The sequence below is a fragment of the Panulirus ornatus genome, chromosome 59, assembly GCF_036320965.1.
Source record: "Panulirus ornatus isolate Po-2019 chromosome 59, ASM3632096v1, whole genome shotgun sequence".
Classification (NCBI taxonomy): domain Eukaryota; kingdom Metazoa; phylum Arthropoda; class Malacostraca; order Decapoda; family Palinuridae; genus Panulirus; species Panulirus ornatus.
The window spans coordinates 4,151,487-4,172,603 of NC_092282.1; the positions used below are offsets into that span (position 1 = coordinate 4,151,487).

The window sequence follows — 21,117 nt, forward strand, 5'->3', positions numbered from 1 at the left end:
ACAATATGTGGTATGAGGTGGTTTGATCGAGTAAGTAATGTAAGGGTAAGAGAGATTTGTGGAAATAAAAGAGTGTGGTTGAGAGAGCAGAAGAGGGTGTTTTGAAATGGTTTGGTCACATGGAGAGAATGAATGAGGAAAGATTGACCAAGAGGATATATGTGTCAGAGGTGGAGGGAACGAGAAGTGGGAGACCAAATTGGAGGTGGAAAGATGGAGTGTAAAAGATTTTGAGTGGTCGGGGCCTGAACATGCAGGAGGGTGAAAGGCGTGCAAGGAATAGAGTGAATTGGAATGATGTTGTATACCGGGGTTGGTGTGCTGTCAATGGATTGAACCAGGGCATGTGAAACGTCTGGGGTAAACCATGGAAAGCTGTGTGGGGCCTGGATGTGGAAAGGGAGCTGTGGTTTCGGGCATTATTGCATAAAAACTAGAGACTGAGTGTGAACGAATGAGGCCTTTGTTGTCTTTTCCTAGCGCTACCCCGCACACATGAGGGGGGAGGGGGATGGTATTCCATGTGTGGCGAGGTGGCGATGGGAATGAATAAAGGCAGACAGTGTGAATTGTGTGCATGGGTATATATGTATGTGTCTGTGTGTGTATATATATGTGTACATTGAGATGTATAGGTATGTATATTTGCGTGTGTGGACGTGTATGTATATACATTGTGTATGGGGGTGGGTTTGGCCATTTCTTTCGTCTGTTTCCTTGCGCTACCTCGCAAACGCGGGAGATAGCGACAAAGCAAAATAAAATATATATATATATATATATATATATATATATATATATATATATATATATATATATATATATATATGGGAACTTCAGTGAAGGGCGCAAATGGGGAGGTGATAACAAGTAGTGGTGATGTGAGAAGGAGATGGAGTGAGTATTTTGAAGGTTTGTTGAATGTGTTTGATGATAGAGTGGCAGATATAGGGTGTTTTGGTCGAGGTGGTGTGCAAAGTGAGAGGGTTAGGGAAAATGATTTGGTAAACAGAGAAGAGGTAGTGAAAGCTTTGCAGAAGATGAAAGCCGGCAAGGCAGCAGGTTTGGATGGTATTGCAGTGGAATTTATTAAAAAAGGGGGTGACTGTATTGTTGACTGGTTGGTAAGGTTATTTAATGTATGTATGACTCATGGTGAGGTGCCTGAGGATTGGCGGAATGCGTGCATAGTGCCATTGTACAAAGGCAAAGGGGATAAGAGTGAGTGCTCAAATTACAGAGGTATAAGTTTGTTGAGTATTCCTGGTAAATTATATGGGAGGGTATTGATTGAGAGGGTGAAGGCATGTACAGAGCATCAGATTGGGGAAGAGCAGTGTGGTTTCAGAAGTGGTAGAGGATGTGTGGATCAGGTGTTTGCTTTGAAGAATGTATGTGAGAAATACTTAGAAAAGCAAATGGATTTGTATGTAGCATTTATGGATCTGGAGAAGGCATATGATAGAGTTGATAGAGATGCTCTGTGGAAGGTATTAAGAATATATGGTGTGGGAGGAAAGTTGTTAGAAGCAGTGAAAAGTTTTTATCGAGGATGTAAGGCATGTGTACGTGTAGGAAGAGAGGAAAGTGATTGGTTCTCAGTGAATGTAGGTTTGCGGCAGGGGTGTGTGATGTCTCCATGGTTGTTTAATTTGTTTATGGATGGGGTTGTTAGGGAGGTGAATGCAAGAGTTTTGGAAAGAGGGGCAAGTATGAAGTCTGTTGGGGATGAGAGAGCTTGGGAAGTGAGTCAGTTGTTGTTCGCTGATGATACAGCGCTGGTGGCTGATTCATGTGAGAAACTGCAGAAGCTGGTGACTGAGTTTGGAAAAGTGTGTGGAAGAAGAAAGTTAAGAGTAAATGTGAATAAGAGCAAGGTTATTAGGTACAGTAGGGTTGAGGGTCAAGTCAATTGGGAGGTGAGTTTGAATGGAGAAAAACTGAGGAAGTGAAGTGTTTTAGATATCTGGGAGTGGATCTGGCAGCAGATGGAACCATGGAAGCGGAAGTGGATCATAGGGTGGGGGAGGGGGCGAAAATCCTGGGGGCCTTGAAGAATGTGTGGAAGTCGAGAACATTATCTCGGAAAGCAGAAATGGGTATGTTTGAAGGAATAGTGGTTCCAACAATGTTGTATGGTTGCGAGGTGTGGGCTATGGATAGAGTTGTGCGCAGGAGGATGGATGTGCTGGAAATGAGATGTTTGAGGACAATGTGTGGTGTGAGGTGGTTTGATCGAGTGAGTAACGTAAGGGTAAGAGAGATGTGTGGAAATAAAAAGAGCGTGGTTGAGAGAGCAGAAGAGGGTGTTTTGAAGTGGTTTGGGCACATGGAGAGGATGAGTGAGGAAAGATTGACCAAGAGGATATATGTGTCGGAGGTGGAGGGAACAAGGAGAAGAGGGAGACCAAATTGGAGGTGGAAAGATGGAGTGAAAAAGATTTTGTGTGATCGGGGCCTGAACATGCAGGAGGGTGAAAGGAGGGCAAGGAATAGAGTGATTTGGAGCGATGTGGTATACCGGGGTTGACGTGCTGTCAGTGGATTGAAGCAAGGCATGTGAAGCGTCTGGGGTAAACCATGGAAAGCTGTGTAGGTATGTATATTTGCGTGTGTGGACGTATGTATATACATGTGTATGAGGGGGGGGGGGTTGGGCCATTTCTTTCGTCTGTTTCCTTGCGCTACCTCGCAAACGCGGGAGACAGCGACAAAGTATAATAAAAAAGATAGAAAAAAATATATATATTATTTCATTTATTTATTATACTTGATCACTGCTCCCTCCGTCAGCAATGTAGCTCCAGGAAACAGATGAAGAATATGCATTATTAATGAAGAATGACTCATCCACTCATATACACATATACATAAATTCCCACATATGCACATATGCATACATACACATGTACATATTCATACTTGCTTGCCTTCATCCATTCCTGTTGCTACGCCACCCCACAGGAAAACAGCACCACTATCCCCTGCTTCAGAGAGGAAGTGCCAGGAAAACAGACAAAAACATCCACATCATTCCCGCTCAGTCTCTAGCTGTCATGTTATTATTATTATTATGTAACCTTTGGGCCCTTTCTTCGGGGCTCCTGCAGGTTTAAAGCTGTGCTATCCATGTGAACAGGTTGAGGTGGGCTCCCTTGGGTTGAGAGTCCTTGATTATACTGTATTATACTCTTTTTTCATCTGCTGATGATGGCTCAGCAGCCTTATTGAAGGTGACTTCTTGCTTGTTGCGTTAACATATTTAGACAGTTACTTTTAGAGATAGATTATAAAGCATGAATTAGAAAAGTTCCAAACAGAATATGTATTGAAAGGCTATAGTACATGACTTGCATTAGGTAAGCTTCATGTGGGAATGACATTTGTTTGAATGGCCTAAATTGTTGTTGCACTGGAGTTGCATGGTTAATTGAAGAAATAGAGATTGTCACATGAATTGCTCCAAAAGATTATTATACAAGAGAGTTGTCTGGTTCTTAAAAGATGAAATGATCATGTGGATTTGAAGAATCTTTTACACATATGGTTGTATATGATGTAGTATAAAGCATTGACAATAACTGAAGTATCACTTGACCCCATGAAATTAACCTTGTGTATGACGTTTATGTGCTGCTGGACTAGCTGGAATGTACTGCATGGCACCATGCAAATTTTTTGTTGGCAGAAGATAATGCTATTATACTCTAATGAACTGTGTTTTTTTGGCAAGGCAGTAACTTTGAGTTCTAGTATCATAACATTATCCTCTGAAATGTGTTTTTGTTCAACCAAACATAACCTAACCCATCCTTGACCATAATTCTAACCCAAATGAACCTTAACTAAGGTAACCCAAATTGATTAGATAGTTTTTCCCCATAAGAAAGAACAGAGAAGAGGGCCCGGTGAGGATATTCCCTCAAAGGTCCAGTCATCTGTTCTGTCATCTGTTCTTAACGCTACCTCGCTAACGCGGGAAATGACGAATAGTATGAAAGAAACCCACCCCTCCTTGTATTTTAACTTTATAAAAGGGGAAACAGAAGAAGAGTCATGCTGGGAGTGCTCATCCTCCTCGAAGGCTCAGATTGGGGTGTCTGAATGTGATATATATATATATATATATTTTTTTTTTTTGCTTTTTTTTTTTTTTTTGCTTTGTCGCTGTCTCCCGCATTTGCGAGGTAGCGCAAGGAAACAGACGAAAGAAAATGGCCCAACCCACCCCCATACACATGTATATACATACACATCCACACATGCAAATATACATACCTACACAGCTTTCCATGGTTTACACCAGATGCTTCACATGCCCTGATTCAATCCACTGACAGCACGTCAACCCCGGTATACCACATCGATCCAATTCACTCTATTCCTTGCCCTCCTTTCACCCTCCTGCATGTTCAGGCCCCGATCACACAAAATCTTTTTCACTCCATCTTTCCACCTCCAATTTGGTCTCCCACTTCTCCTCGTTCCCTCCACCTCCGACACATATATCATCTTGGTCAATCTTTCCTCACTCATTCTCTCCATGTGCCCAGACCATTTCAAAACACCCTCTTCTGCTCTGTCAACCACGCTCTTTTTATTTCCACACATCTCTCTTACCCTTACGTTACTCACTCGATCAAACCACCTCACACCACACATTGTCCTCAAACATCTCATTTCCAGCACATCCACCCTCCTGCGCACAACTCTATCCATAGCCCACGCCTCGCAACCATACAACATTGTTGGAACCACTATTCCTTCAAACATACCCATTTTTGCTTTCCGAGATAATGTTCTCGACTTCCACACATTCTTCAAGGCTCCCAGGATTTTCGCCCCCTCCCCCACCCTATTATCCACTTCCGCTTCCATGGTTCCATCCGCTGCCAGATCCACTCCCAGATATCTAAAACACTTTACTTCCTCCAGTTTTTCTCCATTCAAACTTACCTCCCAATTGACTTGACCCTCAACCCTACTGTACCTAATAACCCTGCTCTTATTTACATTTACTCTTAACTTTCTTCTATCACACACTTTACCAAACTCAGTCACCAGCTTCTGCAGTTTCTCACATGAATCAGCCACCAGCACTGTATCATCAGCGAACAACAACTGACTCACTTCCCAAGCTCTCTCATCCCCAACAGACTTCATACTTGCCCCTCTTTCCAAAACTCTTGCATTCACCTCCCTAACAACCCCATCCATAAACAAATTAAACAACCATGGAGACATCACACACCCCTGCCGCAAACCTACATTCACTGAGAACCAATCACTTTCCTCTCTTCCTACATGTACACATGCCTTACATCCTCGATAAAAACTTTTCACTGCTTCTAACAACTTGCCTCCCACACCATATATTCTTAATACTTTCCACAGAGCATCTCTATCAACTCTATCATATGCCTTCTCCAGATCCATAAATGCTACATACAAATCCATTTGCTTTTCTAAGTATTTCTCACATACATTCTTCAAAGCAAACACCTGATCCACACATCCTCTACCACTTCTGAAACCACACTGCTCTTCCCCAATCTGATATATATATATATATATATATATATATATATATATATATATATATATATATATATATATATATATAATGTGCTGAGAGGTGCAACTGGAGGCATGTCTGATCATTATCTTGTGGAGGCGAAGGTGAAGATTTGTAGAGGTTTTCAGAAAAGAGGAGAGAAAGTTGAGGTGAAGAGAGTGGTGAGAGTAAGTGAGCTTGGGAAGGAGACTTGTGTGAGGAAGTACCAGGAGAGACTGAGTACAGAATGGAAAAAGGTGAGAACAAAGGGCGTAAGGGGAGTGGGGGAGGAATGGGATGTATATAGGGAAGCAGTGATGGCTCGCGCAAGATGCTTGTGGCATGAGAAGCGTGGGAGGTGGGCAGATTAGAAAGGGTAGTGAGTGGTGGGATGAAGAAGTAAGATTATTAGTGAAAGAGAAGAGAGAGGCATTTGGATGATTTTTGTTGGGAAATAATGCAAATGAGTGGGAGATGTATAAAAGAAAGAGGCAGGAGGCCAAGAGAAAGGTGCAAGAGGTGAAAAAGAGGGCAAATGAGAGTTGGGGTGAGAATCATTATATTTTAGGGAGAATAAGAAGATGTTTTGGAAGGAGGTAAATGAAGTGCATAAGACAAGGAAACAAATGGGAACTTCAGTGAAGGGGGCTAATGGGGAGGTGATAACAAGCAGTGGTGATGTGAGAAGGAGATAGAGTGAGTATTTTGAAGGTTTGTTGAATGTGTTTGATGATAGAGTGGCAGATATAGGGTGTTTTGGTTGAGGTGGTGTGTAAAGTGAGTGAGTTAGGGAGAATGATTTGGTAAACAGAGAAGAGGTAGTAAAAGCTTTGCAGAAGATGAAAGCCGGCAAAGCAGTGGGTTTGGATGGTATGGCAGTGGAATTTATTGAAAAAGGTGGTGACTGTATTGTTGACTGGTTGGTAAGGTTATTTAATGTATGTATGACTCATGGTGAGGTGCCTGAGGATTGGAGGAATGCTTACATAGTGCCATTGTACAAAGGCAAAGGGGATAAAAGTGAGTGCTCAAATTACAGAGGTATAAGTTTGTTGAGTATTCCTGGGAAATTATATGGTAGGGTATTAATTGAGAGGGTGAAGGCATGTATAGAGCATCAGATTGGGGAAGAGCAGTGTGGTTTCAGAAGTGGTAGAGGATGTGTGGATCAGGTGTTTGCTCTAAAGAATGCATGTGAGAAATACTTAGAAAAGCAAATGGATTTGTATGTAGCATTTATGGATCTGAAGAAGGCATATGATAAGAGTTGATAGAGATGCTCTGTGGAAGGTCTTAAGAATATATGGTGTGGGGGGCAAGTTGTTAGAAGCAGTGAAAAGTTTTTATCGAGGATGTAAGTGATGTGTACGTGTAGGAAGAGAGGAAAGTGATTGGTTCTCAGTGAATGTAGGTTTGCGGGAGGGGTGCGTGATGTCTCCATGGTTGTTGAATTTGTTTATGGATGGGGTTGATAGGGAGGTGAATGCAAGAGTTTTGGAAAGAGGGGCAAGTATGCAGTCTGTTGTGGATGAGAGAGTTTGGGAAGTGAGTCAGTTGTTGTTCACTGATGATACAGCACTGTTGGCTGACTCGTGTGAGAAACTGCAGAAGCTGGTGACTGAGTTTGGTAATGTGTGTGAAAGAAGAAAGGTGAGAGTAAATGTGAATAAGAGCAAGGTTATTAGGTACAGTAGGGTTGAGGGACAAGCCAGTTAGGTATGAATGGAGAAAAACTGGAGGAAGTAAAGTGTTTTTAGATATCTGTGAGTGGATTTGGCAGCAGATGGAACCATGGAAGCGGAAGTAGATCATAGGGTGGGGGGGTGAAAGTTCTGGGAGCGTTGAAGAATGTATGGAAGTTGAGAACATTATCTCGGAAAGCAAAAATGGGTATGTTTGAAGGAATAGTGGTTCCAACAATGTTATATGGTTATGAGGTGTGGGCTATAGATAGAGTTGTGCAGAGGAGGGTGGATGTGCTGGAAATGAGATGTTTGAGGACAATATGTGGTGTGAGGTGGTTTGATCGATTAAGTAATAATAGGGTAAGAGAGATGTGTGGAAATAAAAAGAGTGTGGTTGAGAGAGCAGAAGAGGGTGTTTTGAAATGGTTTGGTCACATGGAGAGAATGAGTGAGGAAAGATTGACCAAGAGGATATATGTGTCAGAGGTGGAGGGAATGAGGACAAGTGGGAGAACAAATTGGAGGTGGAAAGATGGATTGAAAAAGATTTTGAGTGATCGGGGCCTGAACATGCAGGAGGGTGAAAGGTGTGCAAGGAATAGAGTGAATTGGAACTATGTGGTATACTGGGGTCGACGTGCTGTCAATGGATTGAACCAGGGCGTATGAAGCGTCTGAGGTAAACCATGGAAAGTTGTGTGGGGCCTGGATGTGGAAAGTGAGCTGTGGTTTCAGTGCATTATACATGACAGCTAGAGACTGTGAACGAGTGGGGCCTTTGTTGTCTTTTCCTAGTGCTACCTCACGCACATTTGGGGGGAGGGGGTTGTTATTTCATGTGTGGCGGGGTGGCGATGGGAATGAATAAAGGCAGACACTATGAATTATGTACATGTGTATATATGTATATGTCTGTATGTGTATATATATATATGTATACATTGAGATGTATGGGTATGTATATTTGCGTGTGTGGATGTGTATGTATATACATGTGTATGTGGGTGGGTTGGGTGTTTCTTTCGTCTGTTTCCTTGTGCTATCTTGCTGACGCAGGAGACAGCGACAAAGCAAAATAAATAAGAATAAATAAATATAAATACATATATACATGTTTGTGTGGACGCAGCAAGTATGAATTATGTACATGTGTATATATGTATATGTCTGTATATGTATATATATGTATACGTTGAAATGTATAGGTGTGTATATGTATGTGTGTCGATGTGTATGACCATACATGTGTATGTGGGTGGATTGGGCCATTCTTTCATGTTTCCTTGCGCTACCTCGCAAACACAGGAAACAGCGACAAAGTATGATAAATAAATAAGATATATATAACTATTGCAGTACATCATTTGCTCTTAATGATTATATTATGCTTTCTGGGATAACTAAAGATATGATGTATTACCAGGTTTTTACCTTGCCATCTTACATCTGGTCACTGAGACTGGTGTTTGTAATGGTACGAGCACCAGCAACCTACCTCAGTATGCCTCAGGCTATCTTGAGAGAAGGATATTCTTACCTTACTCTTCCTGGCTGCCACTTTATTTTAGGAATTTTGCTTCTAGGTACTGTACTTCTTTCACCTTTGCTTCATGATGTTTGGCTCTTACCTTTGTATGGAGGAGAAAACCTGAATTCTTGTTTGTAAGCAATAGGTCAAGACCTAGTGGACCCAAAACATGGGCCTAGAAAACTTCAGGAACTTTGCAGTTCACTGCACAGACATCTGCATATAGTAACCAAGGCCATAAGAGAAGTAACAAAGTACTGAAATGTAAGTGTAACAAAGAACTAAAATGTAAGTGTGATATTGCCTTTGAAAATGTATTGAAGGCAGACTGGTTTTTTGTGAACTCTGTAGTTTGAGAAATATTCCTCATTATAAATGTTTTATTTGTTCATGTCTATCAAAGGAATTAGACAACAAGGTTTTTAGAGGCCTTTTTTTTTTAAAAGATTTTAGTTCAGCACTGTTTATCAGTGCCAGGATTGGTAGCCCAAGGATACTAAAGAAAAGTATCCTAGCTGCACTTCTTGAAGAGAATTAACCCAGTGTTATTATTTCTCTTACAGGCAGCTAGTTTTTTCTGTTCAAGTAGACCTTCCTTTTACACTCCTTTGCTAAAATTACATGAGGTGAGGGCAAGCAAGTTGTCTTTGAGCCAGTACAAAACATGTTTGTAAGGTAATATCCCTAACCTCAGCACACAACCCACCTCCCCCTTCAGATGACTTTAGTGTCTGAAACTGAGCTGTGTGGCAGTAACAGGGCAGGAAAAAAGGCTCTCTAATATAATGGATAGACTTATGAGGTGGTTACAAGGTTTTCATTGATTGCAACATTATTTTGAAGCAGAAGTTTGAGACCACCCTCAGGGTGCCTCATTTTTCATGCATTAGATATGGCTGTGGTATATTTAGTTGTGCTTACACCTTTGCCTAAAGAAAGCCCAGCAGTGTGTGAGGTAAGGGAATGAGAGAATTTTAGCTTAAAAACTTGCTATTACTGGCTGAAAGCTGACTTTATTTAAAGTATTCACAATTAGTTTGACTGGACATTCTGTGAAAAAAAGGAAAATGAATTGGAAGCAAAGATGACATTCTTCCGACACACCCTTCCCCTTGTTATTGGTGATTATCATTGGGGAAGGTTCTTTGTAGAGCAATCATCACTATCAGATGAGCAGTTTAACTGGTATGAGGTCCTATTGAATATCATAAGTGAAAGTCCTCTTGGAAACATCATCACAGACACTGTTAACTTTGACTGGTTGATTGTGGCACAGTGCCCTGTAATCTATTACCAGTAAAGATTCTTTCTAGAGATATCACAACAGACTGACAGGTAGAGGACAGATGAATAGATGCTTCAAAAACTGTCTACTTCCATGCCAGTTGCAGAGAAATACCTCATTGCAGTACACTTTGCACCAGGTTACATATTCTTTACTTGAAAGTCCTAGTATTAGAAATATGCTTTGTTTTTTGGAAATGTTTTGTAATTTTACAAGATTATTTTTTACCATTATTATTATTTCATGAATTTCCATATGCTCCTGTTCATTTTGTTTATTAATGCTCTGTTCTGCCAGGTCTAGAAGAGCTATCATATGTACCAGCAGCTTCTGTCTTTGTAGCACCAACATCTTTTCTGCTTTTTCTACTTTGCTTTTATGTTCATAGCTCATTTTATTTCCCTTTTTTGCCCCATAGTACTGTCTACAGGTTCTGATAATTCTGTGTACAATATCAAGAAACCTCAAATGGTCCAAGCAACTCTCTTTGCATGGCCTATGTCCTGACTTGAACCCTGCAGGAGTTTTTTTTGTGACTTACCAAGCAAGCTGTTCCATCACAAGCTTCTCATCTGGCTAAAGAACAGACCCAAACTTCTTGCCTGGCTTAACAGCCTGCCCTTATATTTGTTTACTCTCAGTTTTATATTCACATCCAGGAGTAATGGTAGAAGTTGATTGTTGATGTTCAGTAATGAAAGTGAATTCCATGGAACAAGAAAAGTAAGATGATTTTATAATGACAATTCAGTTAATAGTTAATTCTAAACTATAAATGCAATGTGAGAAATTATTCTCATTTTGCTTAAAGTTTCACCTTACTATGCTGGTGTGCTGACTGTTGTTTTGTTTCTGTATGTGGATAAAATGATTGAGGGTTGGCTTGCTCTAATGTTTGTGTAATAAGCTAATGCTGTATGTAGGTTCCCTTACCTGTTTTATTTTGTGTGTGCGGCATCTTTGCAGCCGGCTAGAGGTGCAAGTAGGGCGAGCAGAGGTGAAGGAAATGGCCAACCGAGAGACAAGTGTTGAGATCATGGAGTCAGTGAGAGAGAAGAGCGTATACCTCATTCAGACAGCTGACCCCAAGTAAGAGTGCTGAGAATGTTAACATTCATTCAGTATCAGAAATTCATCGGCAGTGTTCAAGCTGCCCTCTTTCTATTCATCTAATGATTGAGATGATGGGAGAGATATTCTAAGTAGTGCATGCATCTGAGAAACTTTTCCAGTTGATTAAGTCTGGGATATGATGTGGTTGCATTTGTTATGCATCAGATGTACACTAGGCTTGCTTTTGCACTGATTATGAATTGCATCTTATAAAGTAATGGAAGAGAAATGGTTTGGAAATGATGTGAATCTGGTTGTACATTGGTATGAGATAAACATTTCAAATAGGTTTATTCAAGTATGTGTATGGGTAAAATGGAGAAAAGTCTTGTGAATAATGTTATGAATCAGCAAGTGAATTACACAGAAATAGAGAGTAAGCTTTTAGATTTTTAGAACAGTTCATGAGTTCATTATATATTATATGTACATATATGTATTTACGTGATTGTACTGTGTAGAGATGGAGTTTTACTCTTTTGGTGCAGTCTCTCAAACTTTCTTTACTATCAAACAGCTTTGTATGTTTCTTTGTTATGTTTACATTCATTTTCATTACAATTCTGTTCGTCCACCATTTTTTTTTTTTTTTTTTTTTTTTATACTTTGTCGCTGTCTCCCGCGTTTGCGAGGTAGCGCAAGGAAACAGACGAAAGAAATGGCCCAACCCCCCCCATACACATGTACATACACACGTCCACACACACAAATATACAAACCTACACAGCTTTCCATGCCTTGATTCAATCCACTGACAGCACGTCAACCCCTGTATACCACATCTCTCCAATTCACTCTATTCCTTGCCCTCCTTTCACCCTCCTGCATGTTCAGGCCCCGATCACACAAAATCTTTTTCACTCCATCTTTCCACCTCCAATTTGGTCTCCCTCTTCTCCTCGTTCCCTCCACCTCCGACACATATATCCTCTTGGTCAATCTTTCCTCACTCATTCTCTCCATGTGCCCAAACCATTTTAAAACACCCTCTTCTGCTCTTCTGCTCTCTCAACCACGCTCTTTTTATTTCCACACATCTCTCTTACCCTTACGTTACTTACTCGATCAAACCACCTCACACCACACATTGTCCTCAAACATCTCATTTCCAGCACATCCATCCTCCTGCGCACAACTCTATCCATAGCCCACGCCTCGCAACCATACAACATTGTTGGAACTACTATTCCTTCAAACATACCCATTTTTGCTTTCCGGGATAATGTTCTCGACTTCCACACATTTTTCAAGGCTCCCAAAATTTTCGCCCCCTCCCCCACCCTATGATCCACTTCCGCTTCCATGGTTCCATCCGCTGACAGATCCACTCCCAGATATCTAAAACACTTCACTTCCTCCAGTTTTTCACCATTCAAACTCACCTCCCAATTGACTTGACCCTCAACCCTACTGTACCTAATAACCTTGCTCTTATTCACATTTACTCTTAACTTTCTTCTTCCACACACTTTACCAAACTCCGTCACCAGCTTCTGCAGTTTCTCACATGAATCCGCCACCAGCGCTGTATCATATCTTTTCTAATATGTTCTTTGCTTAATTTCTTGCTATGATCTCATTGATCTTCCTTTTCTGTTTTCAAAGAACTCTTCATTCACACTATCGTCAGTTTGATTTGTAAGCTTAAAAGTAATCATACTGCCCCTCAATCTTCTCTTTTTCATTTTAGGTTGATATATACTTTCTAATCACTCCTTGTATCTGATCTCCCTAATTTTAGGTATTATCTTTGTTCTCCTTCATTTCAATTTCTCCATTGATCTCTGTTATTCAGGTGTTTTGACCCAAATTAAGATGCACTTTCATATTTTATATTTGATATGTGCTGAAAATAATTGATAGAAATTTTCCTAGCTTATGCTTTTATATGAAACTGATATAGATCAACATAATTTGCTTCCTTGATAATTCTCATATTGTATTGTTTTGACAATAGACTGGGTACTATGCTGACCCCATCATCTCCTTCTCTTCCTTTGGTGCATGTTGTGTGCTTCCTGCAACATTATTGTTGTATATAGGCCTCCTTTCACTGTGCTCCATCTTCATTACTTTGGAGTTGGTTTGATTGAACTTTATTGACCAAATATCTGACACTGAAACTGAAGTCCTTGTATGAGTTTATGTAAACCTGGTATTTCCTAACTTTTCTCTAGATTATGTTATCATATACAAACATTTTTAGGTATGATTTTAGTTTGTTTGGCAATTCATTACATAGATCAAGAATAATAGGAGCACCAAGACTCATTAATTCGCCAGTCATCACCTTTCCCCAACTCTCTCCGCCATGATGTTGCTGTCTTCTCCTTATTCCACAGGTATTTTTATTTTAACCATACTGTCATGAGCTATCTGCATGTAACCCTGCCATCAAGGCTTGGACTCATAACTCCTATTTGGCTGATGATTCTCGGAGTTTCTGTGTATCGACCCTTATGATACTCCTTCTCTTGAACAGCACTTTAGAACTCCTTTTCTTCATTCTCCCCTTAGACAGTGAAGCTGTGGAACTCTCTCCTTTCACTTTCCCTTCTTCCTATAACCTTTTTGCCTCTAAAAGTCAGGACTTCAAGCACCTGAGGAGCTCTGATTAATTTCTTCATCCTTTTTCTCTTCTGGTTTTTCTTTCATCTAAGATGGATGTGATTGGGGGCTTGTTTTTCCCATGTCATGCTAGTCACTGGATAAAGAAAAATTATGTAGTTTGCATGGTAATTAGGGATGTCTTATTGTATTATCTTACTGTATGTCATGAAAAATTATATGTCCTTTGAAGCTGTGAGTTTAAAGTTTTCTTTGGCAAGGTTGTGTCATCATCAGTGGACAAAAGGGAATACAGTCCTGTTAAGGAACTTCTCACTCCAAAGATCATTTTTCTGCTTCAGGTTGAAGCAGTCTTAAAGCAGCAAGGGTCTCATGAAAGGGGTCAAGGTTGTATTATGATAATATTATATGCATATGTGTGTATGTTTTATTGGACTCTGCCTGCAGGTGTTTACCCTGCATTTAAGAATTCATCTTAAAGAATCCTGTATCATCACTAGTGGATAGAAAGGGGTACAGCCTTATTGAGTACCTTCTTACTCCAAAGAGTTCCTTCATTTCTCTGCTCTTGCATGGAGTGCAAGAAGCAGTCTGAGCCCTGTTAAAGGGGTCTTGTAGTTGTAAAACGAAAGTAATATTAATGAAAATAATGATGATATTAATGATAATAATAATAAAAGGGGCAAGTATGCAGTCTGATGTGGATGAGAGAGCTTGGGATACAGCGTTGGTGGCTGATTCAGGTGAGAAACTGCAGAAGCTGGTGACTGAGTTTAGTAAAGTGTATGAAAGAAGAAAGCTGAGAGTAAATGTGAATAAGAGCCAGGCTATTAGGTACAGTAGGGTTGAGGGACAAGTCAATTTGGAGGTAAGTTTGAATGGAGAAAAACTGGAGGAAGTGAAGTGTTTTAGATATCTGGGAGTGGATTTGGCAGCGGATGGAACCATGGAAATGGAAGCAAATCATAGGGTGGGGGAGGGGGCGAAAGTTCTGGGAGCAGTGAAGAATGTGTGGAAGTCGAGAACGTTATCTTGGAAAGCAAAAATGGGTCTGTTTGAAGGAATAGTGGTTCCAACAATGATATATGGTTGCGAGGCGTGGGCTATAGATAGAGTTGTGCAGAGGAGGGTGGGTGTGCTAGAAATGAGATGTTTGAGGTCAATATGTGGTGTGAGGTGGTTTGATCGAGTAAGTAATGAAAGGGTAAGAGAGATGTGTGGTAATAAAAAGAGTGTGGTTGAGAGAGCAGAAGAGGGTGTTTTGAAATGTTTGGTCACTTGGAGAGAATGAGTGAGGAAAGATTGACCAAGAGGATATATGTGTCAGAGGTGGAGGGAACGAGGAGAAGTGGGAGACCAAACTGGAGGTGGAAAGATGGAGTGCAAAAAGATTTTGAGTGATCAGGGCCTGAACATGCAGGAGGGTGGAAGGTGTGCAAGGAATAGAGTGAATTGGAACGATGTGGTATACTGGGGTTGATGTGCTGTCAATGGATTGAACTAGGGCATGTGAAGCATCTGGGGTAAACCATGGAAAGTTGTGTGGGGCCTGGATGTGGAAAGGGAGCTGTGGTTTTGGTGCATTATACATGACAGCTAGAGACTGAGTGTGAACGAATGTGGCCTTTGTTGTCTTTTCCTAGTGCTGCCTCGTGCACATGTTGAGGGAGGGGGTTGTTATTTCATGTGTGGCGGGGTGGTGACGGGAATGAATAAGGGCAAACAGTATGAATTATGTACATGTGTATATATGTATATGTCTGTGTGTATGTATATATATATATGTATACGTTGAGATGTATAGGTATGTATATGTGCGTGTGTGGACGTGTATGTATATACATGTGTATGTGGGTGGGTTGGGCCATTCTTTCGTCTGTTTCCTTGCGCTACCTCGCTAACGCAGGAGACAGCGACAGAGTATGATAAAAAATGAAAATAAAAGAAATAATGATAATGATAATGATAATAAAAGTTATCCCTGGGGATAGGGGAGAAAGAACATTACGCTCTCATCTCCTGTGTATTGTAGTAGGCTTATAAGAGGGGGAGAAGAAGGAGGCTGGAAAGCCTTCCCTCCTTTATGATAACTTTCCAAAAAAAGGGAAGATGAAGGAGTAAAGTGAGGATATTTCCTTTAAGGCTCTTTCATTTGTCCTTTTGCTATTACTAATACTGGAAACAGCAAACGAACATAAAAGAAGAAAAAAAATATTAGAAATGATGATTATGATAATTATAATAGTAATGGTAAAGATGATAATGGTGATAGTAATGCATCCAAAGAAAGGGAAGATGAAGGAGTAAAGTGAGGATATTTCCTTTAAGGCTCTTTCATTTGTCCTTTTTGCTATTACTAATACTGGAAACAGCAAACGAACATAAAAGAAGAAAAAAAAATATTAGAAATGATGATTATGATAATTGTGATAGTAATGGTAAAGATGATAATGGTGATAGTAATGCAGCAGTGTGTAGGAAATAGTTTTGTGATTGATTTCTCTCCCTGTCCCACTACTCATGTTAAAAGAAAATCACAATTTGAAAACATCCAAACAAGATTTGTGGAGGTCTAAGGCTTTTGTATTAGTGTAGTGAATATAAGAAGGTAATATATCAAAAACTGGTTTGAATTATGGAATAGGACAACTGTAAACCCAAACAGCACCCACAAAAATTTGCAAAGAGAAAAATTTCATGAGAGGTTAGTGGGACATGCTAATATCAAGATGTTGAGGATGCAAACACATATTTAGGCTTATATTTGTTAACATGTAAGTTTTTCATTCATTAGTTTTCTTTGCACTAATGCATCATAATCTTTTTATTTTAAGTGCATTTCATAAAAGGGATGTCAAAGTATTTTCTTTAAGTTTAAGGATTTTTCATTGTTCTTGTATTTTTTGAGAGTACAATTCTTTTTTTATGAAAAATTCTTAATTGTGATTAAATCTCAAGATCTTTGTGATTCAGTAATCTTATTTATTTGAATATATTCCTCATTGCAGTTTGGGTACCTTTATTAAGGTTAGGTAAATGGAATAAAAGAGGATGATTTCTTTTGATAGCAATATACTTGAGGTTCCCTTCTTTACACTAATCTTCATTATATGTGAAGGGATGTGAACAACAACATAATGGAGCTGCTCATCATGGCCTATGCATGCAAGACATCATCAGCACGCAACATTGTGGGTGTCATACCCTACTTGCCATATTGCAAACAGAGTAAAATGAGGAAGAGAGGCTGCATAGTATCTAAGCTGCTTGCAAAGATGATGTGTAAGTTTATTTTTACTTTATTTTTATGTATCAAGGAAGCCGCAAAATTTGTTGAAAAGACTAAGGTGAACTGAAAATTAGGATGTTGAGATAGTGTGGTCACTGATGTATGTAAAATAGATTTAGATGATATTTGAAGAGATGTCTTAGCTGAGAAGAAATAACTCTGGAAGTTCAAATTTTAATTTAAACTAATTCATATGTGAAACTGGGATGTATTTAGGATTTAATTGACTGTTAAAAAGGTTAGAAAACTTGAAATGTATAAAATGAAAAATAGGGGAACTGCATCTTTGGATAATTATCAGTCGCAACACCCTAGCTACGTATAGGGATTTGGCCAATATATTCCTTAGGCTAGTTGTTGGTGAACTATATGTTTTAGGAAGTTTTTGAATGATTTAGTTTAAATTTCAATGGAAAAAACTTAGAGAAAGTAGGTGAATATACATATTTAGATATATCTGTTGCATCATCTGTGGAACTCCTCTTTGTAGAGGTCTGAAATTGAGAGATAAGTACTGTATGTTTAAAGCTGAGGTTGAATGAAAGAGAGAGAAAAGGTGTACCTACCTTTTGAGTACCTACAAGAAGATTTAGTCATAATGGTGGTGTTAGTGTAGATTGCTTACTACCCATCTTGCTTGATGAATAAGCCTATTCTTCTCAACTGCCACCAATGTTACATGATTATCTATTCTTGGTTCATCTGGGACCGATTTCAACCACAGGTCAAGTAATCTTTTAAATGCTTTTGTAGTTATTCCATTTATGTTTCTTGTTTCTCCAGGCAGTACTCTGAATAACTTTTGTAGCCTCCTTGTTGGGCTATCATATATTTTTATTTAATTTATTTTTGGTATTTTTCTTGTTATTCATGAAGATGTAAGAATTCTATATCTTTCCTGGTGAGAGGCTCATAGGTTTAACACATTTTCTTTATACCTTCAGTATATTCCCATGTTTAGATTATTTTGTGTTTTTCATATCATTCTTTTAAAGGGTAAGTATGTGTCCATCATTTATTTTTATTTTTTTCATTATATTTTCTCTCACCATTGTAAATGTTAGTCATACAGGTCTTAATTTCTGTGACTGAAGCAAAATTATAGGAACCAATCTGCCTCTCCTCAGTTTTTGCTGATTGACATGTCTGAGTTTCCAGTGAGCTAATTTTTTTGAAATTTTGTATGTGAACTTGGGTGAGTATATGTACCTTCCCTGAGTTTCACAGTTGCATCACTATTTTTGAAAGTTGTAACATGCTTGAAATAAAACCTTCAGTAGTGTAGCACAAAATAGCCTCTCAGAATTTTGTATTATCTAAACTGTTTCCATAGACTCTGAGGATATGGTCACTGTAGAATTTAAACTGACAAAATATTCTTAACTATAACCTGATTGCCCTCTTTGGATTATATAAAAATTTGCATAGAAATGAATTATTTTTGATAATGTCTTTGCTTGATGATAATTGGTTTTGATGGAATAAGATTAGTATTTTGGTTTGGGATTATCTCAGCCAACACTGATGATCTTCCATAAGTGCTGCCTTCCACCCAAGCAAGTCTTGCCTAGCAGCTAAAGCATTGATGATGTGTCATTTTATAGCAAAATTTTTTAGACATTTTTTATGATAGCCAAGGAATGTAATCAGCTGAGTTGGAAATGCAGTAGGTTGCCTTTTCCTTTTTATTTCATTATTGAGGGTTCATTTTTTCCAGTTTGCTATACGTATTTGACATAAGAAAGATATTTGTCAAGTGGTCTATGATAATGGCAAAAATATTCAGTTTAGATCCTTATTTATTTTTCATCTTTATGATTCGTGACATTTTGTGTTGTAAGGATGATGGCGCATGTAGTTTTCTTTGAATACTTTGCTTAGTTTACACATCTTCACATTCTAATGCTGTAAATGTCAGTAAACTTCAAAAGCTTATATTAAGCACTGTTAATTTTTCATGTTCTTCCTGCCTTATGTGAAATTATTGTCTCCAAGCCTTTTAGTGGTTGATATATTAGGATGAATATTCTGGCTTTTCCACAGACAAGGCTGGTTTAACTCACATCATCACAATGGATTTGCACCAGAAGGAGATCCAGGGGTTCTTTGAATGCCCTGTTGACAACCTGAGAGCCTCCCCCTTCCTCTTGCAGTACATCCAGGAGAGTGTGAGTGGACACAGTTAATTCTTACTTGATTATCAATTAGACATGTGCATATTCATAGAAAGCTTGCATTTGGGGAACATACCCCATAGTCTGTTTTATTAAAAGCTAAGTGAAGGAAGTCTTTTTTTTATCATAGCAGGTTAGGTGAGTTTGGTAGTTTATTTGAGTTTGAGGCTGGTGCATGTAAAATAATCATTGATTATATCCTGATACTTTTGTGCATTAGATACATGCGACTTGAGACCTTTTTTTGGAGGCTTTAGTAACAAACAAAAGTCTGTATTGATTTTAATCATTGATAGAAATTTATAAAGAGTTAAAGAGACAGAAACAAGATGAGAACAGGAAAACCTGGAGGCTTTTGGAGGGAGTGGAAAATCTACCTTTTAAGAAGAAGGTTGTAATTGTTAGGTAAATGGGATAGAGAGTTTGAAGGCATCATGATTTAGGAAAAGAAACAGATTTATCAACGGTCCACCCTTGATTTGGTAATAGCCACAAGATTATCATTTGACATAGTAGCTTGCCTTGTATCGTATGATCTTGCTAATGGTAGGGGCACACAAGCATAGGAAACAAATACAAAATAAGGAAATGGATTAATATTGACAAGCAGATTTGTTCAGCAAGATATAGTGACCTGGTCTTGCTTTTGATGCCACGTCATTGTGTGGGTTTTTTACATCTGCAGATTCCTGACTACCGTAATGCTGTCATAGTTGCACGTGACCCAGGATCAGCTAAGAAGGCTACATCCTATGCTGAACGTCTCAGGCTAGGTTAGTTTGTTTTGTATGCTTTTTCATTTCATCTATACTGTACAGGAATCTTGAATTTACTGCTTGCTGATTATCAATCCGTTATCAAAATACTCAGATTTTAACCACTGTCTTTTTTCTTTTCTTTTTTTTTGTAAAATAGCATCCATAGATTTTGTTTTGAAAAAATTTTGATGCTAATGCTGATGATATATACCGAACATGATATTCTGTCTATATTTCTGTATTTGTGATTGAATAGAAAATTTGCCTCTGGTTTGCATGAATATTACTGAGCATATAAAACAGTGAAAGGTATTTAAAAGGGAGGGATAAAACCAGTGTTTATCCCAAGAAAATAATCAGTTAATGGTGTGAGCTAGAGGTAGCTCATCTCCTTCACCACCATCCTCTTACCACTGACTAGCAACACAATTCCATTGATGGTTAGCAAAACAATGCCATTGATGGTTAGTTCTTCATTCAACCCTCAGTCACCACAAGCACAAGAACAAAATATTCTGTTGCAGAACTTATAACTGCAACATATGCTTACAGGATCCTGAAAAAAAGATCTGATCTGTTTTGGGACCAGCCTTCTCTGTGGTTTCTTCCAGTGAAATTCAATTTTGATTGCAAAGCATTTGAATGCAGTTAGTGCTAAGGTTCAGAGAATATCATTTATTTCAAAATTTGAATTTGGTTTGGAGAGTTAGTTGATTTTGTGACTTCCATGAACAATGCTTAGAAAATTGTGACCCATAGCTCTAAAGTAGATAATGGTAATGTGTCTCAATATTCTTATACAAATCTAGGTGTTTACTTTTGCTATGATTATTTCCCTTGTTTAAGAAGGGAGAAAATGTCAAGAAGCTATCAAGAAGACATATAGCAGTACAATACAAGGTACAAGAAGTAGGCTACAAAGGAAATGTTTAGATGTGTTGAGAAAATGTGTAATGGCTAGGGATACTTGAGATGATGAGGCTAGAGTCATGTCTGTAGACCAGTTGCAGTGGAAGCATTTTATGTAGGTGGTATGAATAGAAAAATGGAAAAGTAAGGAGCACTTTCATACATTTTGAAGTCTTTGTTTCAAGTAAACAAACTGGGCATATGTTGAAGATGGTTGTGAGTGATGTTTGGAAGTTGTGTTTACCTAGTTCAGC

General features: G+C 38.9%; 1 protein-coding gene across 6 annotated transcripts in view; it reads left to right on the forward strand.

Annotated features, from left to right (window-relative positions):
- The window catches only part of LOC139767276 (phosphoribosyl pyrophosphate synthase-associated protein 2), a 48,180-nt gene that overhangs the window by 13,857 nt on the left and 13,206 nt on the right, over positions 1 to 21,117 (forward strand). For 4 of the 6 annotated variants that reach the window (XM_071696462.1, XM_071696465.1, XM_071696461.1 and 1 more), the window contains 4 exons: positions 11,019 to 11,141; positions 16,852 to 17,015; positions 19,066 to 19,190; positions 19,882 to 19,969. In XM_071696462.1, coding sequence (XP_071552563.1) covers positions 11,019 to 11,141; positions 16,852 to 17,015; positions 19,066 to 19,190; positions 19,882 to 19,969 — 500 coding nt within the window. The remainder of the gene's footprint in view (positions 1 to 11,018; positions 11,142 to 16,851; positions 17,016 to 19,065; positions 19,191 to 19,881; positions 19,970 to 21,117) is intronic. The other 2 variants (XM_071696466.1, XM_071696464.1) reach the window with 1 other exon arrangement.